This window comes from Schistocerca cancellata, chromosome 1 (genome assembly GCF_023864275.1).
Source record: "Schistocerca cancellata isolate TAMUIC-IGC-003103 chromosome 1, iqSchCanc2.1, whole genome shotgun sequence".
Lineage (NCBI taxonomy): Eukaryota > Metazoa > Arthropoda > Insecta > Orthoptera > Acrididae > Schistocerca > Schistocerca cancellata.
Genome location: NC_064626.1, coordinates 1,129,961,751 through 1,129,979,188, shown reverse-complemented (window position 1 = coordinate 1,129,979,188; position 17,438 = coordinate 1,129,961,751). Strand labels below are relative to the sequence as shown.

The following is a 17,438-nucleotide window of genomic DNA, read 5'->3' as shown; positions in this document are numbered from 1 at the left end:
AGGTGGAACACATGGTTGCTAAGCATGCTACGCAACATGATACGCTACACTTCAACAACTGTAACACAGCCTTCACCATCTGGATTCTTCCCATCAGCACCAACTTTTCTGATTTGCACAGGTGGAAATAGAAATACTGCCTGCAGCATATCCTTTGTTCCCATAGCCTCCTTGGCCTCAACCTTCAGCGGTCCATGCCCCCCATATGCCTGCCCGTCCCCTGCTCCCACTTCACACCTACATGCAACTTCTACCCCACCAACACATCTGCAGAAAAGGATCTTATTCTGTACAGGATGTGGTGGTGGTGGTGGTGGTGGTGGTGGTGGTGTGTGTGTGTGTATGTGTGTGTGTGTGTGTGTGTGTGTGTGTGTGTGTGTGTGTGTGTGTGTGTGTGTTTTGTCCTCATCTGTGTATCACTATTTTTTTTTAAGAACATAGTCATATTTTCCTGTGGTGTTTTTGGAAGACTTAAGGAATGTATATATTTTTACATTATGTAAATATTAAATATATACACAGCATTTATTAATTTGCAAATATACTGAACAAGTTTTCAATTTCTTATTGCAAAAAATCAGTTCTGAACATTAGATTTTAAGTTTCACTGCATACGTGGTCCACTGATTGTAAATGCAACATTTTATAACAATGTAAACAGAGTAGCTTATCTGACACTAACATCAATAATTTACAAATGTTCATAGTGGTCTATGTACAGTTTCAGTGACAAAAACAAAGAAGTCACATGTAGCTCATTACATAAGAAAGAGGAGGTGATTTTGTACAAATGCCTCTGCATATTTCTGTCATAGCTGCAATCACAGTAGTGAGCACCAGCAACTGCTGCAAGAGAAATTTGTGGGATTAGAGTAATATTTTATGAAATAGTCTCTAAAGTACAATAGCAATGAAACAAAAGATTTTCATAAGTATAAAATTGAGCAAATAAACTTAATGGAAGTGTCAGAGACTATTGGCTAAATTATTTCTCATCAGGCAGAGTAATTCAGTGAAAATGAAAATGCTGGCACTCTTAAAAGAAAATGAAAGTGTGCCAACATTCAAGCAGATTTAATATTTTACCCAGTGTTGAGCTGCTCAGTAGTGAATTATAATGCAGAATTAGTACCACAGTTTAAACACATGTAGCCTGAAAATGATTTATTATATTTATCTTGGGACTATCAACACACCAGCTTGAATTGTAGCTCTTAAACAATATTAGTATTTCATCTCTAAGATTATTTCAAAAATCAGTCCCATTCTCAGTCAAGTATACGACAATTAAATGTACGAATCCCATATTTCTGTTCTGTATAACATGCTAATGGGCATGGTTGTTTTCCTCTGACTTGTACAGAGTGTAGAGTGTTCCTATATTGTGTTCCTTACAGTGATGATTGCTTGTGCAGTACCATATTGCATTTGCTTTCTAATAGATTAATGCGGAATGAAGGGAGTAGACAAGCTGAAATCCACTACTAACACACATTTTTTAACTGCAAGGAATGTGGAAAGAAACTAATCACATCTACATTCACTCTGAAACTCACTGAAGTCAGGCACTCGCAGATGAAACAGGAAACTAGCACAGAAAAATTAGAGATGCTGAACTTCATTTTCTAACATTCCTCTACAAACGCATAACAAAGAAAGTAAAGCCTCAGTTTAATTCTCACACCACTGTTAAGGTGAATAATACAGATCTGTAGCACAGTAAAGTTGTGAACTGTTAAAATTAAACAAGGCTCCAAGCACAATGGAATCCTTGTCAAATTCTATACACAATTTGCAGACAAGTTAGCCCCCATTTTAGCAATAATATATCAATACCTATCAATCAAAAATCTGTTCCCAGTCAGGACATGTCACACTTGTCTGTAAGAAGGACAGCTAAAGTCATACATGAAAGTACTATCCTCTGTTGTGGCATCCTAGAACATGTTCTGAGACCGAATATAATGAGATGTCTTGAACATAATGAATTCCTCCATGGCATCTGGCACGGATTCTGAAAACATCAGTCATGCAAAACCCAACTCCTGCATTCCTCACCTGACATCCTGAAAGCCATGAGCCATGGCAGTCAGGTAGATGCAATATTTCCTGATGTTAGTACAGCATTTGACACATTATCACACAAATGTTTATTAGAAAAAGTACAGTTATATGGGGTATCAATTACATTGGTGATTGAACTGAAGATTTGTTGGCAAGGAGGATGGAGCACGTTCTCTTGGATGGAGAATCACTGACAGAAGTAGAAGTAACTTCAAGCATTCCCCTTGAAAGTGTATTGAGATCCACATCGCTTCTGTTGTCTATTAGGTGGCTTCACAGACTTTTGGGCGATCCAGTTATCTATAATGATGCACTATCTAAAAAAGAATGCAAAAATATGCAATCAACTCTTAATAAGATTTCAAAATTATGCTACACTTGACTACTTGTTTTACATGTACAGAAATGTAAAATTGTAAAAATAGTATCTTATGGCTACCATATCAATCAGACACTGCTAGAATCAACCTACTCGAGCCAGGGTGTAACTATTTGTGAGGATATAAAATACTAGCTCATTTGGAAAGACTGGATACTCATTTTTCTCAGGTCCTTTTTGAGAGTGGAAGTTCAGTGCAAATTGCAGAGTAGTTATTTACGAGTAGATGTCAGTAATACAAAGGATAAACGGTTACAAAGCCTCGAGTGAACCACCTTAGAACATTGCTCAAATGTCGGGGACTCGTGCCAAATAAGACTTACAGGGGATAGTGGGACATATACAAAAAAGGGCAGCACTGATGGACACAGGTCAGTTTGACTCATGGGAGAGCATCACTGAGGTACTGAAAAACTTTAATTGGCAAACTCTTGTAGATAGATGCCAATAACCTCACAAAAATCTGCTTAAAAATTTCAAGAACCAGATTAAATGAAAAATCCAAAAATATACTTAAGTTCCAAGTGCACTACTCCCTCAAATTGATTGCGAAGACACGATTTAATTAATTCCAGCACACACAGAGGCTCCATAGATGACTGGAATGATAAGAAACCCTAATACATGGTACAGTGCTAAGTATTATCTGCTATGCATGTCACTTGGTTTGCAGAGTAGTTATGTAGATCTAGATGTAGACTGTAAACTTTAAAGTGTAAAGTTTATATCAGAGGTTCTTCCCATCATACCATGTATTTATGGTTGCTTCTCATTCCATTTGCACATGAATCATCGAATGAACAACTGCTTAAATGCAGTGCTGTAACTGCCTTAATCATCTTCATGGTCAATACATAAGCAGTACATAGGGGGCTGTAATATATTCCTACATTCATCACCTAATAATGATTCATGAAACTTTGCAGATAGGCTTTCACATCACTATTGGAATCTAACTCACACAACCAGATAAGTGAAATTACCAATGACGAGGAAGCTGATAACTGGGTCATCATTTCAAGATTTGTGATGATATAACTTGACAATATAACATATTAACAGTCAGCTTTAATGAGATGCAGTAAAGCATTCATCAACTGAAAAATTAGTTTAAACACCACAGTGCTTTACAAAGCTTGGTCAAACATCTCAGCTCAAGCTTTTCATGAAAAATTAACCACAATGCTATTTGGCACTTTCTGCATACAAACTAAACTGTAAGAGATATGAGTCATTGTAACTAACAAAAAAGAAATTTCGAGACCTAACAAGCGTTTGGCTCTGTAACTTTTCATTTACTCGCATTTCTACTGAATCATAATGAGCTATTGCTATAAGCCTCAATTTTGCCCTCTAACATTTTCTTGTGCTATACAAATGACTTCCCAAGTACCCTAGCTAGATACCAATCACCATATTACTATATATGCTGAAGACTCCTCTCATATATGTTGGGCACAGATAGCAATTAGCATAGGTACCAAAGTGCAAAATTTCATAGAAAAAACAAAACCCATTTTGAGAATAAAAGTTAAGAATTAACCTCATAAAAACCAATCTCATTTATTTTAGAACAAGCAGCAAATGTAAATTTATTGATGAGAATCAAGTTATTCTCACAAATACATGTTTTATATGTAAGTTTTTGGGCTTATACAGAGGACAGGCACATTTGAAAGTAGACTTTTGGATTAATTATCAGAGAAAATATTGTATATCTGGATAGATAAAAATCTCACCAAGCAACAGCGGGAGAAAATCAATACCTTTAGGTTAGGTTAAATTAGATTAATACCTGTTCCATACATCATGAATACAACACTTTTTAGTTAAATGGAATGTGTCAGTTTAACAAAAAGTTTCTTTACATAATTCGAATTTTTTAAATGTAAAATTACAAATTTATATCTAAAAATTCATCAATTGAGTAGAAGGAGTTGTCATTCAGAAATTCTTTTACTTTGTTTTTAAATGCTGGTTGGCTATCTGTCAGACTTTTAATGCTGTCTTGTAAGTCATCAAATACTTTTGTAGAAGCATAATTCACCCCTTTCTAAGCCAAAGTTAGATTTAACCCAGATAGTGAAGATCAGCATTTCTCTTAGCACATTGCTACTGCTTTTGAGTTGGGATGGAATGTTAATAAAAAAAATTATAACTGAATATATACATTGTAAGGCTACTGTGAGTACCCTTAGCACTAAAAGGGTTAAATAAATGTCTGCAGTATGATACTGAATGGGCTCCAGCTATTATTCTGGTTACACACTTTCATGGAATGAATATTTTTTCCCTTAATGATGAATTAGCTCAAAATACAATACCACATGAAAGCAGTGAATGAAAATAGGCATTATAAGCTAATTTACTGATATGATCATCAACAAATTTTACAATAACTCTAATGCCATAAGCAGCTGGATTCAACGTTTCAGCCAATCACCAATGTTTCTTCTAATTCAATCTCTCTGCAATGCACCCAAACAACTCAGCAAAAGACTTTCATTCAAAGTCTAATTTATTAATGATCCAATACCAATTACGTAATCTGCATTTTATCAAAATTTAACATGAGTCCATTTGCAGAGATCCATTAAATAATTTTCTGAAAGACATTATTTACAATTTCCTCAGCTAATTCTTGTTTGTTGCATGTCATTACCATTCTTTGTAACATCAGTAAAAAGAAATAGATTTGTATTTTGTGAACACAGAGTGGCAAGTCATGAATTTACATTAAGAACAATAAGGGACCAAAGACTGGACCTTTGGGACCACATTCTTGATACCTCTCCAGTTTGAGGGATCTGCTGATTTTTTGCACATTATGTGAACTGTTTTTGCAGCCTTCTGCACTCTTCCAGTTAAATATGAATTAAACCATTTGTGCACTCTCCCACTCATGCCACAATACTTAAGGTTATGTAGAAGGACTCCATGATTTACACAATCAAAAGCATTTGACAGATCATAAGAAATCCCAATGGGTGATATTCAGTTATTCATTTCTTTCATAACTGATCAGTGAAAACATATATAGCATTTTCAATTTAAAAGCCTTTCTGAAACCAAACTAACATTTTATTAATACTTTATTTATACAAACATGTGAAGCTTCTCTTGAATACATTACTTTTTCAAATATTTTGGATAAAACTGTCAAAAGTAAGATTGGGCAGTACTAGTTGGTGTCAGACCAGTTCCCCTTTCTGTGCAACAATTTAACAATACCATATTTCAGTCTACCTGGAAAAATTCCCTGTTTCATTGAGCTGTTATATGTATGGCTGAGAATCCTACCTATCTGTTGGGAACAAGTTTTTAGTACTCTGTTGGAAAAGCTATTTCCCGATATATCTCATCCCATCCAACTGCTGAAAGCCTTCCTTAAAATTTTCAACTGTTAAATCATTAATTCAATGGACTATTTTGAAGAACTGTTTTGCATTACTGTATGGAACTATATCACTTACAGAATTAAGTATTTTCCATATACACAATTAGCTGTGCATCACGATTAGAAACACAATGCATAACAGGATAAATGTTAATTTGATTAAATTTATTCTGATCTATGAAACTATTATCTATAGTGTGCTGCTTTCTTGTGCAACCCAAATAGGAAAATCAATAATTGATGTCTGGTTGAAAGAAATTCAAGGTCAATCTTCCTGTCAGACTCTTTCTGAAAATTTCCACTGAAATCCCCACAAATAATAATTTGCTTCCCCCTGTCTGACAGACAGCACAACAAAGAATCCAAGTTTTTCAGAAATAGCTGAAAATGTCCTAATGGGGACCTATACACAATTAACAATTATAAGAGTACCATTCTTTAGTTAAAGCTCACAGCCACATGTTTCTATATGTTGCTCTATACAGATTTTTTCGTTTTTAAATTTTTCACACTATGATACCTTTTAACATACATGGCAACTCCTCCGTTCTCCCTGTTGTCTCTACTGCCATGTGTTGAAAGCTTATATCAAGTTACATTTACCTTTTCTATACCTGTGACTGTATGATGTGCAGACAGGTATGTTGTTGTTGTTGTCTTCAGTCCTGAGACTGGTTTGATGCAGCTCTCCATACTACTCTATCCTGTGCAAGCTTCTTCATCTCCCAGTACCTACTGCAACCTACATCCTTCTGAATCTGCTTAGTGTATTCATCTCTTGGTCTCCCCCTATGATTTTTACCCTCCACGCTGCCTTCCAATACTAAATTGGTGAGCCCTTGATGCCTCAGAACATGTCCTACCAACCGATCCCTTCTTCTGGTCAAGTTGTGCCACAAACTTCTCTTCTCCCCAATCCTATTCAATACTTCCTCATTAGTTATGTGATCTACCCATCTAATCTTCAGCATTCTTCTGTAGCACCACATTTCAAAAGCTTCTATTCTCTTCTTGTCCAAACTATTTACCGTCCATGTTTCACTTCCATACATGGCTACACTCCATACAAATACTTTCAGAAATGACTTCCTGACACTTAAATCTATACTCGATGTTAACAAATTTCTCTTCTTCAGAAACGCTTTCCTTGCCATTGCCAGTCTACATTTTATATCCTCTCTACTTCGACCGTCATCAGTTATTTTGCTCCCCAAATAGCAAAACTCCTTTACTACTTTAAGTGTCTCATTTCCTAATCTAATACCCTCAGCATCACCCGACTTAATTCGACTACATTCCATTATCCTCGTTTTGCTTTTGTTGATGTTCATCTTACATCCTCCCTTCAAGACACCATCCATTCCATTCAACTGCTCTTCCAAGTCCTTTGCTGTCTCTGACAGAATTACAATGTCATCGGCGAACCTCCAAAGTTTTTATTTCTTCTCCATGGATTTTAATACCTACTCCAAATTTTTCTTTTGTTTCCTTTACTGCTTGCTCAATATACAGATTGAATAACATTGAGGAGAGGTTGCAACCCTGTCTCACTCCCTTCCCAACCACTGCTTCCCTTTCATGCCCCTCGACTCTTATAATTGCCATCTGGTTTCTGTACAAATTGTAAATAGCCTTTCGCTCCCTGTATTTTACCCCTGCCACCTTTAGAATTTGAAAGAGAGTATTCCAGTCAACATTGTCAAAAGCTTTCTCTAAGTCTACAAATGCTAGAAACGTAGGTTTGCCTTTCCTTAATCTTTCTTCTAAGATAAGTCGTAAGGTCAGTATTGCCTCACGTGTTCCAGTATTTCTACGGAATCCAAACTGATCTTCCCCGAGGTCGGCTTCTACTAGTTTTTCCATTCGTCTGTGAAGAATTCGTGTTAGTATTTTGCAGCTGTGGCTTATTAAACTGATTGTTCGGTAATTTTCACACCTGTCAACACCTGCTTTCTTTGGGATTGGAATGATTATATTCTTCTTGAAGTCTGAGGGTATTTTGCCTGTTTCATACATATTGCTCACCAGATGGGAGAGTTTTGTCAGGACTGGCTCTCCCAAGGCCGTCAGTAGTTCTACTGGAATGTTGTCTACTCCGGGGGCCTTGTTTCGACTCAGGTCTTTCAGTGCTCTGTCAAACTCTTCACGCAGTATCGTATCTCCCATTTCATCTTCATCTACATCCTCTTCCATTTCCATAATATTGTCCTCAAGTACATCGCCCTTGTATAGACCCTCTATATACTCCTTCCACCTTTCTGCTTTCCCTTCTTTGCTTAGAACTGGGTTGCCATCTGAGCTCTTGATATTCATACAAGTGGTTCTCTTTTCTCCAAAGGTCTCTTTAATTTTCCTGTAGGCAGTATCTATCTTACCCCTAGCGAGATAAGCCTCTACATCCTTACATTTATCCTCTGCTTAGCCATTTTGCACTTCCTGTCGATCTCATTTTTGAGACGTTTGTATTCCTTTTTGCCTGCTTCATTTACTGCATTTTTATATTTTCTCCTTTCATCAGTTAAATTCAATATTTCTTCTGTTACCCAAGGATTTCTTCTAGCCCTCGTCTTGTTACCAACTTGATCCTCTGCTGCCTTCACTACTTCATCCCTCAAAGCTACCCATTCTTCTTCTACTGTATTTCTTTCCCCCATTCCTGTCAATTGTTCCCTTATGCTCTCCCTGAAACTCTCTACAACCTATGGTTCTTTCAGTTTATCCAGGTCCCATCTCCTTAAATTCCCACCTTTTTGCAGTTTCTTCAGTTTTAATCTACAGGTCATAACCAATAGATTGTGGTCAGAGTCCACATCTGCCCCTGGAAATGTCTTACAATTTAAAATCTGGTTCCTAAATCTCTGTCTTACCATTATATAATCTATCTGATACCTTTTAGTATCTCCAGGGTTCTTCCATGTATACAACCTTCTATCATGATTCTTAAACCAAGTGTTAGCTATGATTAAGTTGTGCTCTGTGCAAAATTCTACCAGGCGGCTTCCTCTTTCATTTCTTAGCCCCAATCCATATTCACCTACTATGTTTCCTTCTCTCCCTTTTCCTACACTTGAATTCCAGTCACCCATGACTATTAAATTTTCGTCTCCATTCACTATCTGAATAATTTCTTTTATTTCATCATACATTTCTTCAATTTCTTCGTCATCTGCAGAGCTAGTTGACATATAAACTTGTACTACTGTACTAGGTGTGGGCTTCGTATCTATCTTGGCCACAATAATGCATTCACTATGCTGTTTGTAGTAGCTTACCCGCATTCCTATTTTCCTATTCATTATTAAACCTACTCCTGCATTACCCCTATTTGACTTTGTGTTTATAACCCTGTAGTCACCTGACCAGAAGTCTTGTTCCTCCTGCCACCGAACTTCACTAATTCCCACTATATCTAACTTTAACCTATCCATTTCCCTTTTTAAATTTTCTAACCTACCTGCCCGATTAAGGGATCTGACATTCCACGCTCCGATCCGTAGAACGCCAGTTTTCTTTCTCCTGATAACGACATCCTCTTGAGTAGTCCCTGCCTGGAGATCCGAATGGGGGACTATTTTACCTCCGGAATATTTTACCCAAGAAGACGCCATCATCATTTAATCATACAGTAAAGCTGCATGCCCTCGGGAAAAATTATGGCCGTAGTTTCCCCTTGCTTTCAGCCGTTCGCAGTACCAGCACAGCAAGGCCGTTTTGGTTATTGTTACAAGGCCAGATCAGTCAATCATCCAGACTGTTGCCCCTGCAACTACTGAAAAGGCTGCTGCCCCTCTTCAGGAACCACACGTTTGTCTGGCCTCTAAACAGATACCCCTCCGTTGTGGTTGTACCTACGGTACGGCTATCTGTATCGCTGAGGCATGCAAGCCTCCCCACCAACGGCAAGGTCCATGGTTCATGGGGGGGCAGACAGGTATAGTACATCTATTACATCCTCAGTTTCTATATCTTGCATAAAAACAGAATTTCACCTACTTTGTTTCTCAGTCACCTGATCTTCTGAGGCAATATACTAATACTATTTTTCTCTGTGCTTTATGAGAATCTTGTGATATCTTAACATCCGTCACACCTGCCTGCCTAAGCTTCTCATTAAGTTCCCTTCAATGTTGAATCATGAATTGCAGTGCTCCCCTGAAGGATTTTGCTATCAAGCCAGCCACTTTACCCTCCCCTTTCTTATTGAGATGCAGGCCATGCATAGTGAAATCCCATGTACCAATAGCATCAACAGGAACCAAACCCAAGTCTGACCCAATAGCTGCCCAAAGCAGCTGATCTAACTCTGTATTGACCCTACTTACATAACTGTTAAACTGCAGCCAATCATATTGCATGAAAACAGGCACCAACCCAACATGTTTATGATTCATTGCAGAAGCTATTTCTACCAGGTCCTTCTCAATATTGCAGCCCTGATTCCTATCAGTACTATTTTCTGCTCCACCCACGATCACAACATGATCCTGCTTTGTAAAAATCTGGCACAAGGAGCCTGCATTCTCTACCACTTGCTTCAGACATACATTAGGCTTGAAAAAATTTATGATGTGGTACTTGTCACCTATTTTTGCCTCTAAAATCTGGCCCATATCTGTTCCATTGGTACTTCCTAGCAATAGAACTTTCCTCCTACTTTCTACTTTTTTGAAACAATTGGTTTCCTAACAAAAGTCTGTTCGGTGTTAACTACACCTACATCTATTTGAGCCTCTTCCTTACTTAACTAAGGTAGCAAGGCAAATCAACTTTTTGTGCCAGTGATGAAACTATCACATACTGTTCTCTTTCTGTGGCCCCCATCCCCTGATACTATGTTCCCTCTTGTCTTCACACTACTCACCCCTTAGACTCATCAGTTCCCCCCCCCCCCCCCCCCCCCTGACACTATCCATTTCAGCCTTAAGGGCTCTAATGCTCCTTTTCTGTTCAGCTATTTTCCTGCCTCTTGGACATATTTTTCAGTATCATGGAAGAGCCTAATTTACTTCCCCAAGTCCTGTGCCAGTACATCACACCACCCCCATCCCCCCTCCCAATGAAAACATGTCTTAACAGCTGCATTGAACCCCAGAACTACTTTTCCTATGGCAGCTTAATTATTCAATATCTTTATATTATTCAATACCTAAATGTTATTCAATACCTTTATATTATTTGATGTCTTTATGTGTGTTTTCTTCTGCCGTTTCTTGGTGAGAAGATCTCTCACCTATTCAGTAACAATATATTTTCAAAAATTGATGGCTTTCATTGATATACACTGCCAGAAAAAAAGATTAGTACACTCTTTTAGAGGTTTCCATTTCAATAGGACTGATTATTGCAACAGTGTATATAGAGTACATGAAATGATTACATTTACAGAACAATAGCACTAGCGGTTCTGAGGTACCAGGTATTGGCCCCTTGTTGAAACACCCATATTACATGGTGTAGTCTTCATGGGTGGCAATGCAGGCACTGACTTTGGCATCCAGTCAATTGTACAGATGGCAAATACTGTCCTGGGATATGTTATATAATGCCTACTCAACCTATTCTAGTAGTTCTGTAAGAGCTGTTGGTTAATGAGTTGCACGAGTCACTTCTAATCCCATCATATCCTACACATGCTTAATTGGAAACAAGCCCAGAGATTTCGCTGGCCAGGGAAGTTGCTGCACATCTTGCAGTGCACATTGAGTTTCATGGGCAGTGTGTGGGTGAGCATTATGCTGTTGGAACAAAACATTACCTTCCTGATGCAAGAACAGCAAGAGAACAGCAATGTTCTGCATATAGTGAGTGCTGGTTAGCATCCCCTCTAGAAACACCAAAGGTGAATGAGAGTTGTAGCTTATTGCACACCAGACCATAATGACTGGGGTGTGACCAGTATGTCTTGCACGAATGCACTCTACAAGACAGCACTCACCAGATCTAGGTTATACACGCAAACAACCATCACCTGTGTGCAGGCAGAATCTGCTTTCATCACTGAAGGCCATGGTATACCATTCAATCTTCCAATTGACCCTCTGATGGGGGAAGTCAAGCCATACATGTCAATGCTGTGGTGTGAGTAGAAGATGGGCTAGAGGTGCAGGTGCCCACAGTCTCACTGCTAAGAACTGGTTCACAACAGTTCGTGTTTACGTGTCTGGTCTCAGAAGGCCTCTTATCTGTGCTGTGGTAGCTGTATGATCTGCCACTATTGCCCTAACAATACAACAATCCTGGCCAGCATCTGTGCTGTGTGGATGTCCAAAATCACATATATGGGTGCAACAATGTTCTTGTGACCACAGATGCCAGCATTGTCGCACAAGTGATGCAGCACAGCAAACTTGAGAAATCACAATCTGACCTCTTTCAAACCCACTCAGAAGATATGTAAAGTTACAGACAGGTACAATTAAAAGACACTTACATAAAGCTTTCAGCCTGTCTGCAACTTGATGAGTCTTCTTTATGGTAAGAAGCAATCCATCTTTTCCTACATTGTTGATATTCCTTTCTAGAATTTCCACTGTTTCATAAATTAAATAATTCAGCATGTTCCATTGATTCTGTTATTAGCAAGAATCTCCAGGGTTGCAGCAAGATTCAAGGCATACATTAACAAAGTAAAGCAGCTCTAATAATTACAAACAATGGTTAACTATAGCTAACCTCCTATACATTACTTCTGCTTTTTCAGTCTAGCAATTAACAGAACAACTTCTGCATAGAGGGTGGGAGTGCTTCTTCAGCTATATTAAACAGCAGCTTTTTCTTTCCTATTACTAGCTTAATATCTACACGACCACATTGATATTTATCAGAGAACAATAGTTTATCTTTCAAGATCAAACAACTTCTGTTAATATTATAGAGAATTAACAATACAGAATAAATATAATAAGAGATATTTATCTCATGAAAACAGAAAATGAAAATGTAATTACAAAGAGGCAGTTGACTGAATGGATATAGCAGCAAGTAGACACAATGAAACAGTGGATAACGTCGTAAGAAAATGAAACACCTACTGCCATCCTTATGATTGTGTAGCTACCAGTTTTGGCACTTCAATGCACCATATTGAGGCCTTAGTTGATGCTGAAGGGGTTATCACCATTCATATATATGATGCATCAGTGGCCAACATAACTAGTTAATGCAGATTACCTATAACTGTGATGTCGGCTCTCCAACCATCAACTGCCAGAGTTGACAGTTGATGGTTGGAGAGACATCACAGTTATAGGTAGTATGCATTAACTAGTTATGTTGGCCACTGCTGCATCGTGTATATGAATGGTGATAACCCCTCCAGCATCAAGTAAGCCCTGAAGATGGTGCACTGAAGACTCGAAACTGGTAGCTACACAATAAATGACAATATAAGGACGGCTGTAAGTGTTTCATTTTCTTACAACAGTGAACGGTCATAGTCCCCCAGACCTCCAGTCACAAGGATGGACATACAAAAGCTTGATGTACCTTACCGGGTAACGGACAGTGCTGCAGATTTATTAGTAACAAGATCAAACTAATGAAGATAGCAGCAGACATCAACTTCAACAAGAAATGTGTCTCTGGCGTCACTCCCAGCTACGTACAACTGAGAATAAGGGGAGATAACAACATAGGACAGAAACTAAGGAGATGACAATTGATGGTTGGAGAGATGACGTCACAGTTACAGGTAGTCTGCATTAACCAGTTACGTTGGCCCGTGATGCATTGTATATAGAAGGGAGAACTGATAGAGGTGCTCAAGGTACCCTCCGCCACACAATGTCGGGCGGCTTGCGGAGTATAGATGTAGATGTAGATGTAGATATACAGAAGCAATAACCCCCTTCAGCATCAACTAAGGCCTGAAGATGGTGCACTTCTACCTCTAAGCTTATATGGAGATTATAATTTGTATACTGAAGAGTTGTTTGTCCGAGGTATTTATATGAAATAACTGCTCAACTTGAAATTCATTAATTGCACAGACAAAAGTAAGAATTTAGAAAAAAATCTAGGACAATGATAAAGAAGATTGACTGAACAATATATAGCCCCTATGCAGCTTTATCAAATTACCAACTATGTAAGCAATGAAGGATCCTCTCTTAAGAATGAGATATGGAGATGATGACAATTACTGAGCTGGGGTAATGATTTCTCAGTTTTACTCTGGTGATACATTGTTCTTAATTCCAAGGTGATGTGCAACAGCAAAAACATATGGGAATTATGTGGGGAATGATCATATGTTCTTAAAGTCTATATTATTGTTCTGTACCAGTACCAAAGTTATGGAATGTAATATTATTGTTCTGTGCCAGTACCAAAGTTATGGAATGTAAATATTATTTTTGTTTTAAAAGTTGTGCACTTAATTTGGAAACATTCATATAGTTGAGTGACCTGTGCTTCAATAAACTTTTTTTTCTGCATGGGACATCTGGATCGGATCCTCATGTTTCTCACCAATTTGTTTAATTCCATATGTTTATCATCTATTGCCTACTATATTGCACCTGCAGTAATAGAGCCCCGTCATTTACTTTTCTGCTTTGAAAAATTTAAATAAAATTGGAACATGACTGGAAAACAACTTATAAAAACTATGCTATCATTAGGCAAATATTCTTCTATTATTTTTTACAAAAGAAATAATGTGCTATTAATATCAGTCACACAATGCACACATAAGAGATGTATAAGAAATCAAAAGTAAAAAGGGGATTTTCATAAGCATCTCAAATTAACATACAGCAAGAATGCAAGGAAAACCATGCACATGATGAAAAACTCTTGCAAAAATCAATATTACTTTGTGGTGCAGATTTATACAAACCAAAATTAATTTGTATAACCAGAAAGCTGCATGCAAAAACTGTGAGTCATCAAATGTCCTGGATGCAGGGAAGATGTACAGTACCGTAACCCATCCTGAGGTACATTCCAAGAGTAATGGACAAAGCACTAAATGTCACTACTGAAAGCAACAGAAAGAAACATTTAGCAAAATAATTACAATTATTAAAACACAGAATCTTCTATTAAATTCAAATGCAACATCATGAAATATTTTGTTTATAATATTAGGATACATTAAGCAGTTCATTCCATTGGAAAAGTATGTTTAATAAAGTGTAGGGTACTCAAACAACAAATAACTGCCAAAATGTACACACACACTAATCACTATATAGTGACTGGAGACCAACAGACGGGTTCTGTAATCTGTTGCAAGCACCCAATAGTAATCTTTTATCTGGATATTTATTTGCCATCAACAGAGAGCAGTGTAATAATTAAAACAATAAAATAATTGCTAAGTTGAAAAGAAACAATTAAAATTCTCATATGTTGGAGCATCCAGACATTCATTCTATGTAGGTGAAAGATGAATGATAACACCCCCCCCACCCCCCCCCCCCCCACAAACATTGATCACCAATCAATAGTAAGGAGATTCTTAATATACTTAATATTCATTCCACAGATGTGAAGTGATTCATATGTGTAGAACCTGAACTGGCAACACTTGAAGATAAATGAAGATAAATACCAACTTTCCCATTAAAGTCTACTTAAAAAGTTCAGAGAACCATAATTAAGTGACAAATCTTGGAATATTCTACATTCCCATAGGGACTGTAAATGCAAGATTAGACTAATTACAGCATGCAGAGGCATTTGAACTGTAATTTTACCCTCATTTCATACATGAATGGAAAAGGAAGAAATATAATATGTGATACAATAGGACGCAGCCATGTTTGTGGTTTGCATAGTATGGATACATATGCAGATTTGATACAAGTTAAAATACATTTTAATTTCCAGTTTAATACAATAGTTGTCATTGATATATAAATACTAAGAGAACATAAAATAATCTAGAGGTTGCTGTAACACAATATTTTCAAATTAAAAAGATACAATTTTTACTTAGTGTAGCACTAACATTATGTGATGTACTTAATAAGCATCAACTGAACTTAACTGATACCAGATGTTGGCTTTATCCTGCAACATAATAATGAAGTGACATGTGAAGTCATATGTGTGCAAACAGAAACAGAACAGAACATTGGCAACATTTCTTTTGTGTCTATATTAGATTTTGAATGTAGGTTGTGATGACAGATTGATCTGTAGCATAGCCTGAAGTCTAGGTTACATTGAATTGTCACAGTTTCATGTAAGTTGATGAAGTGATATCAAACACTTCAGTTAATCCCTTAATAATTTATACATGAAATGGTTCTGCTAATATTGTTTCCTGGTGGAGAACATGGAGTTGGTCACTGATAAGTGATAAGTCCTTCATGATCTTCTCTAACTCTACTTTTTCATACCCCCATCCATCTTGGCCAGCTAGGAACCACATAACAATTTCAGTTCCTTTGCATTTGCTCTTTTCTTTTCCTTCAATATTCCTTCATATTCTCACTGTATTTCATTTTTTCTTTATTCAGAAAACTTTACACGTGTTCTTGCACTGCTTCATCCTCAAAATACTTCTAAATTTAACACTTTTCTGCTGAAAATACCTCTTTATGGTACTTCTTTTGGTATCATGTTGCATCTTTCCCAGTCTTTTTGATTTCTGTGCTTCAGCTTATTGTTAACTTTTTCCCAGTAATAGTTGAAAATTTGTTTTGCTAGCCTGTTGTCATTCATTCTGAATAAACACTGAAGAAATATAAGTCTTCTTTTCCTTGTTGTTACTGTTTTTTCTATATTATCAGTGATTTCACCATTGCATGTTAATTTCCAGTTTTCTGTGCTTTTAGTGGACCTAAACATTTTCCCTGTGGTTCTTCTCTCCCATATTTTTACTTTATCTAATTTATAATTTGGTGCTACACATTCACTTGTGTAAGGCATTCTTAATTTTAGTCAGATAGTAATCAGAATCAAATTTACCATCTCTGACTACATTAACATTTACAATTTCTTTCAACTATGGTGACTGAACTTTATTAGTAACTAAACTTTTTATGGTTGTACCAAAATAAGTGGCATAAGCAGAGTATTTGCTTTTGCTGCTTTTATGAACTAAGATGCTTGTTGGCTAAACAATTATTTTTTTTATAATAGTTTTAATTAAGAAGTGAATATAATGAGAAGCAGTACCAAAAATAGCCACATTTTTGATAAGGTTTCTGTAGGACATTCCTGAAATATATCATAGACAATTTGTTGCAAATGTTTTCAGACTCATTAAACCTTAATTTGGCACAATACATTGCCATATGACATTATGGACTGCAGCTATCAAATTATCAATTAAAATAACCAGTTGTTGTAAATATGATGTAACTGGATAGATTAAAAAAAATCCACTCACCAAACAGCAGCATTACAGTTTGCAAGCTTTCAGAGCCACTGGTTCCAAGAGTTTGCAAATAATATGTTTATCTGTGGATTCTCCTATTGCCACTTGATGAGTAGATTTTTTTATCGATCCAGCTATGTTATATAAGAAGATTATCAGTTTTTTTTATTTTTGTATTATTTATGTCTGGAATATTTTGCATGACAAATAATCATTTGTTTGGGAATTTCAGCAATTGTATGGTGTGATTCTACCCTACAATTTAA

General features: G+C 36.9%; 1 protein-coding gene across 4 annotated transcripts in view; it reads right to left on the bottom strand.

Annotated features, from left to right (window-relative positions):
• Positions 1–508: 508 nt before the first annotated feature.
• LOC126092591 (PH and SEC7 domain-containing protein) overlaps positions 509–17,438 on the bottom strand; it is an 836,662-nt gene continuing 819,732 nt past the window's right edge. For 3 of the 4 annotated variants that reach the window (XM_049908287.1, XM_049908295.1, XM_049908306.1), the window contains one exon: positions 509–846. In XM_049908287.1, coding sequence (XP_049764244.1) covers positions 822–846 — 25 coding nt within the window. In that variant the 3' untranslated portion in view covers positions 509–821. Of the gene's footprint in view, positions 847–14,679; positions 14,821–17,438 lie in introns of all 4 variants that reach the window. The other variant, XR_007521367.1, reaches the window with a different exon arrangement.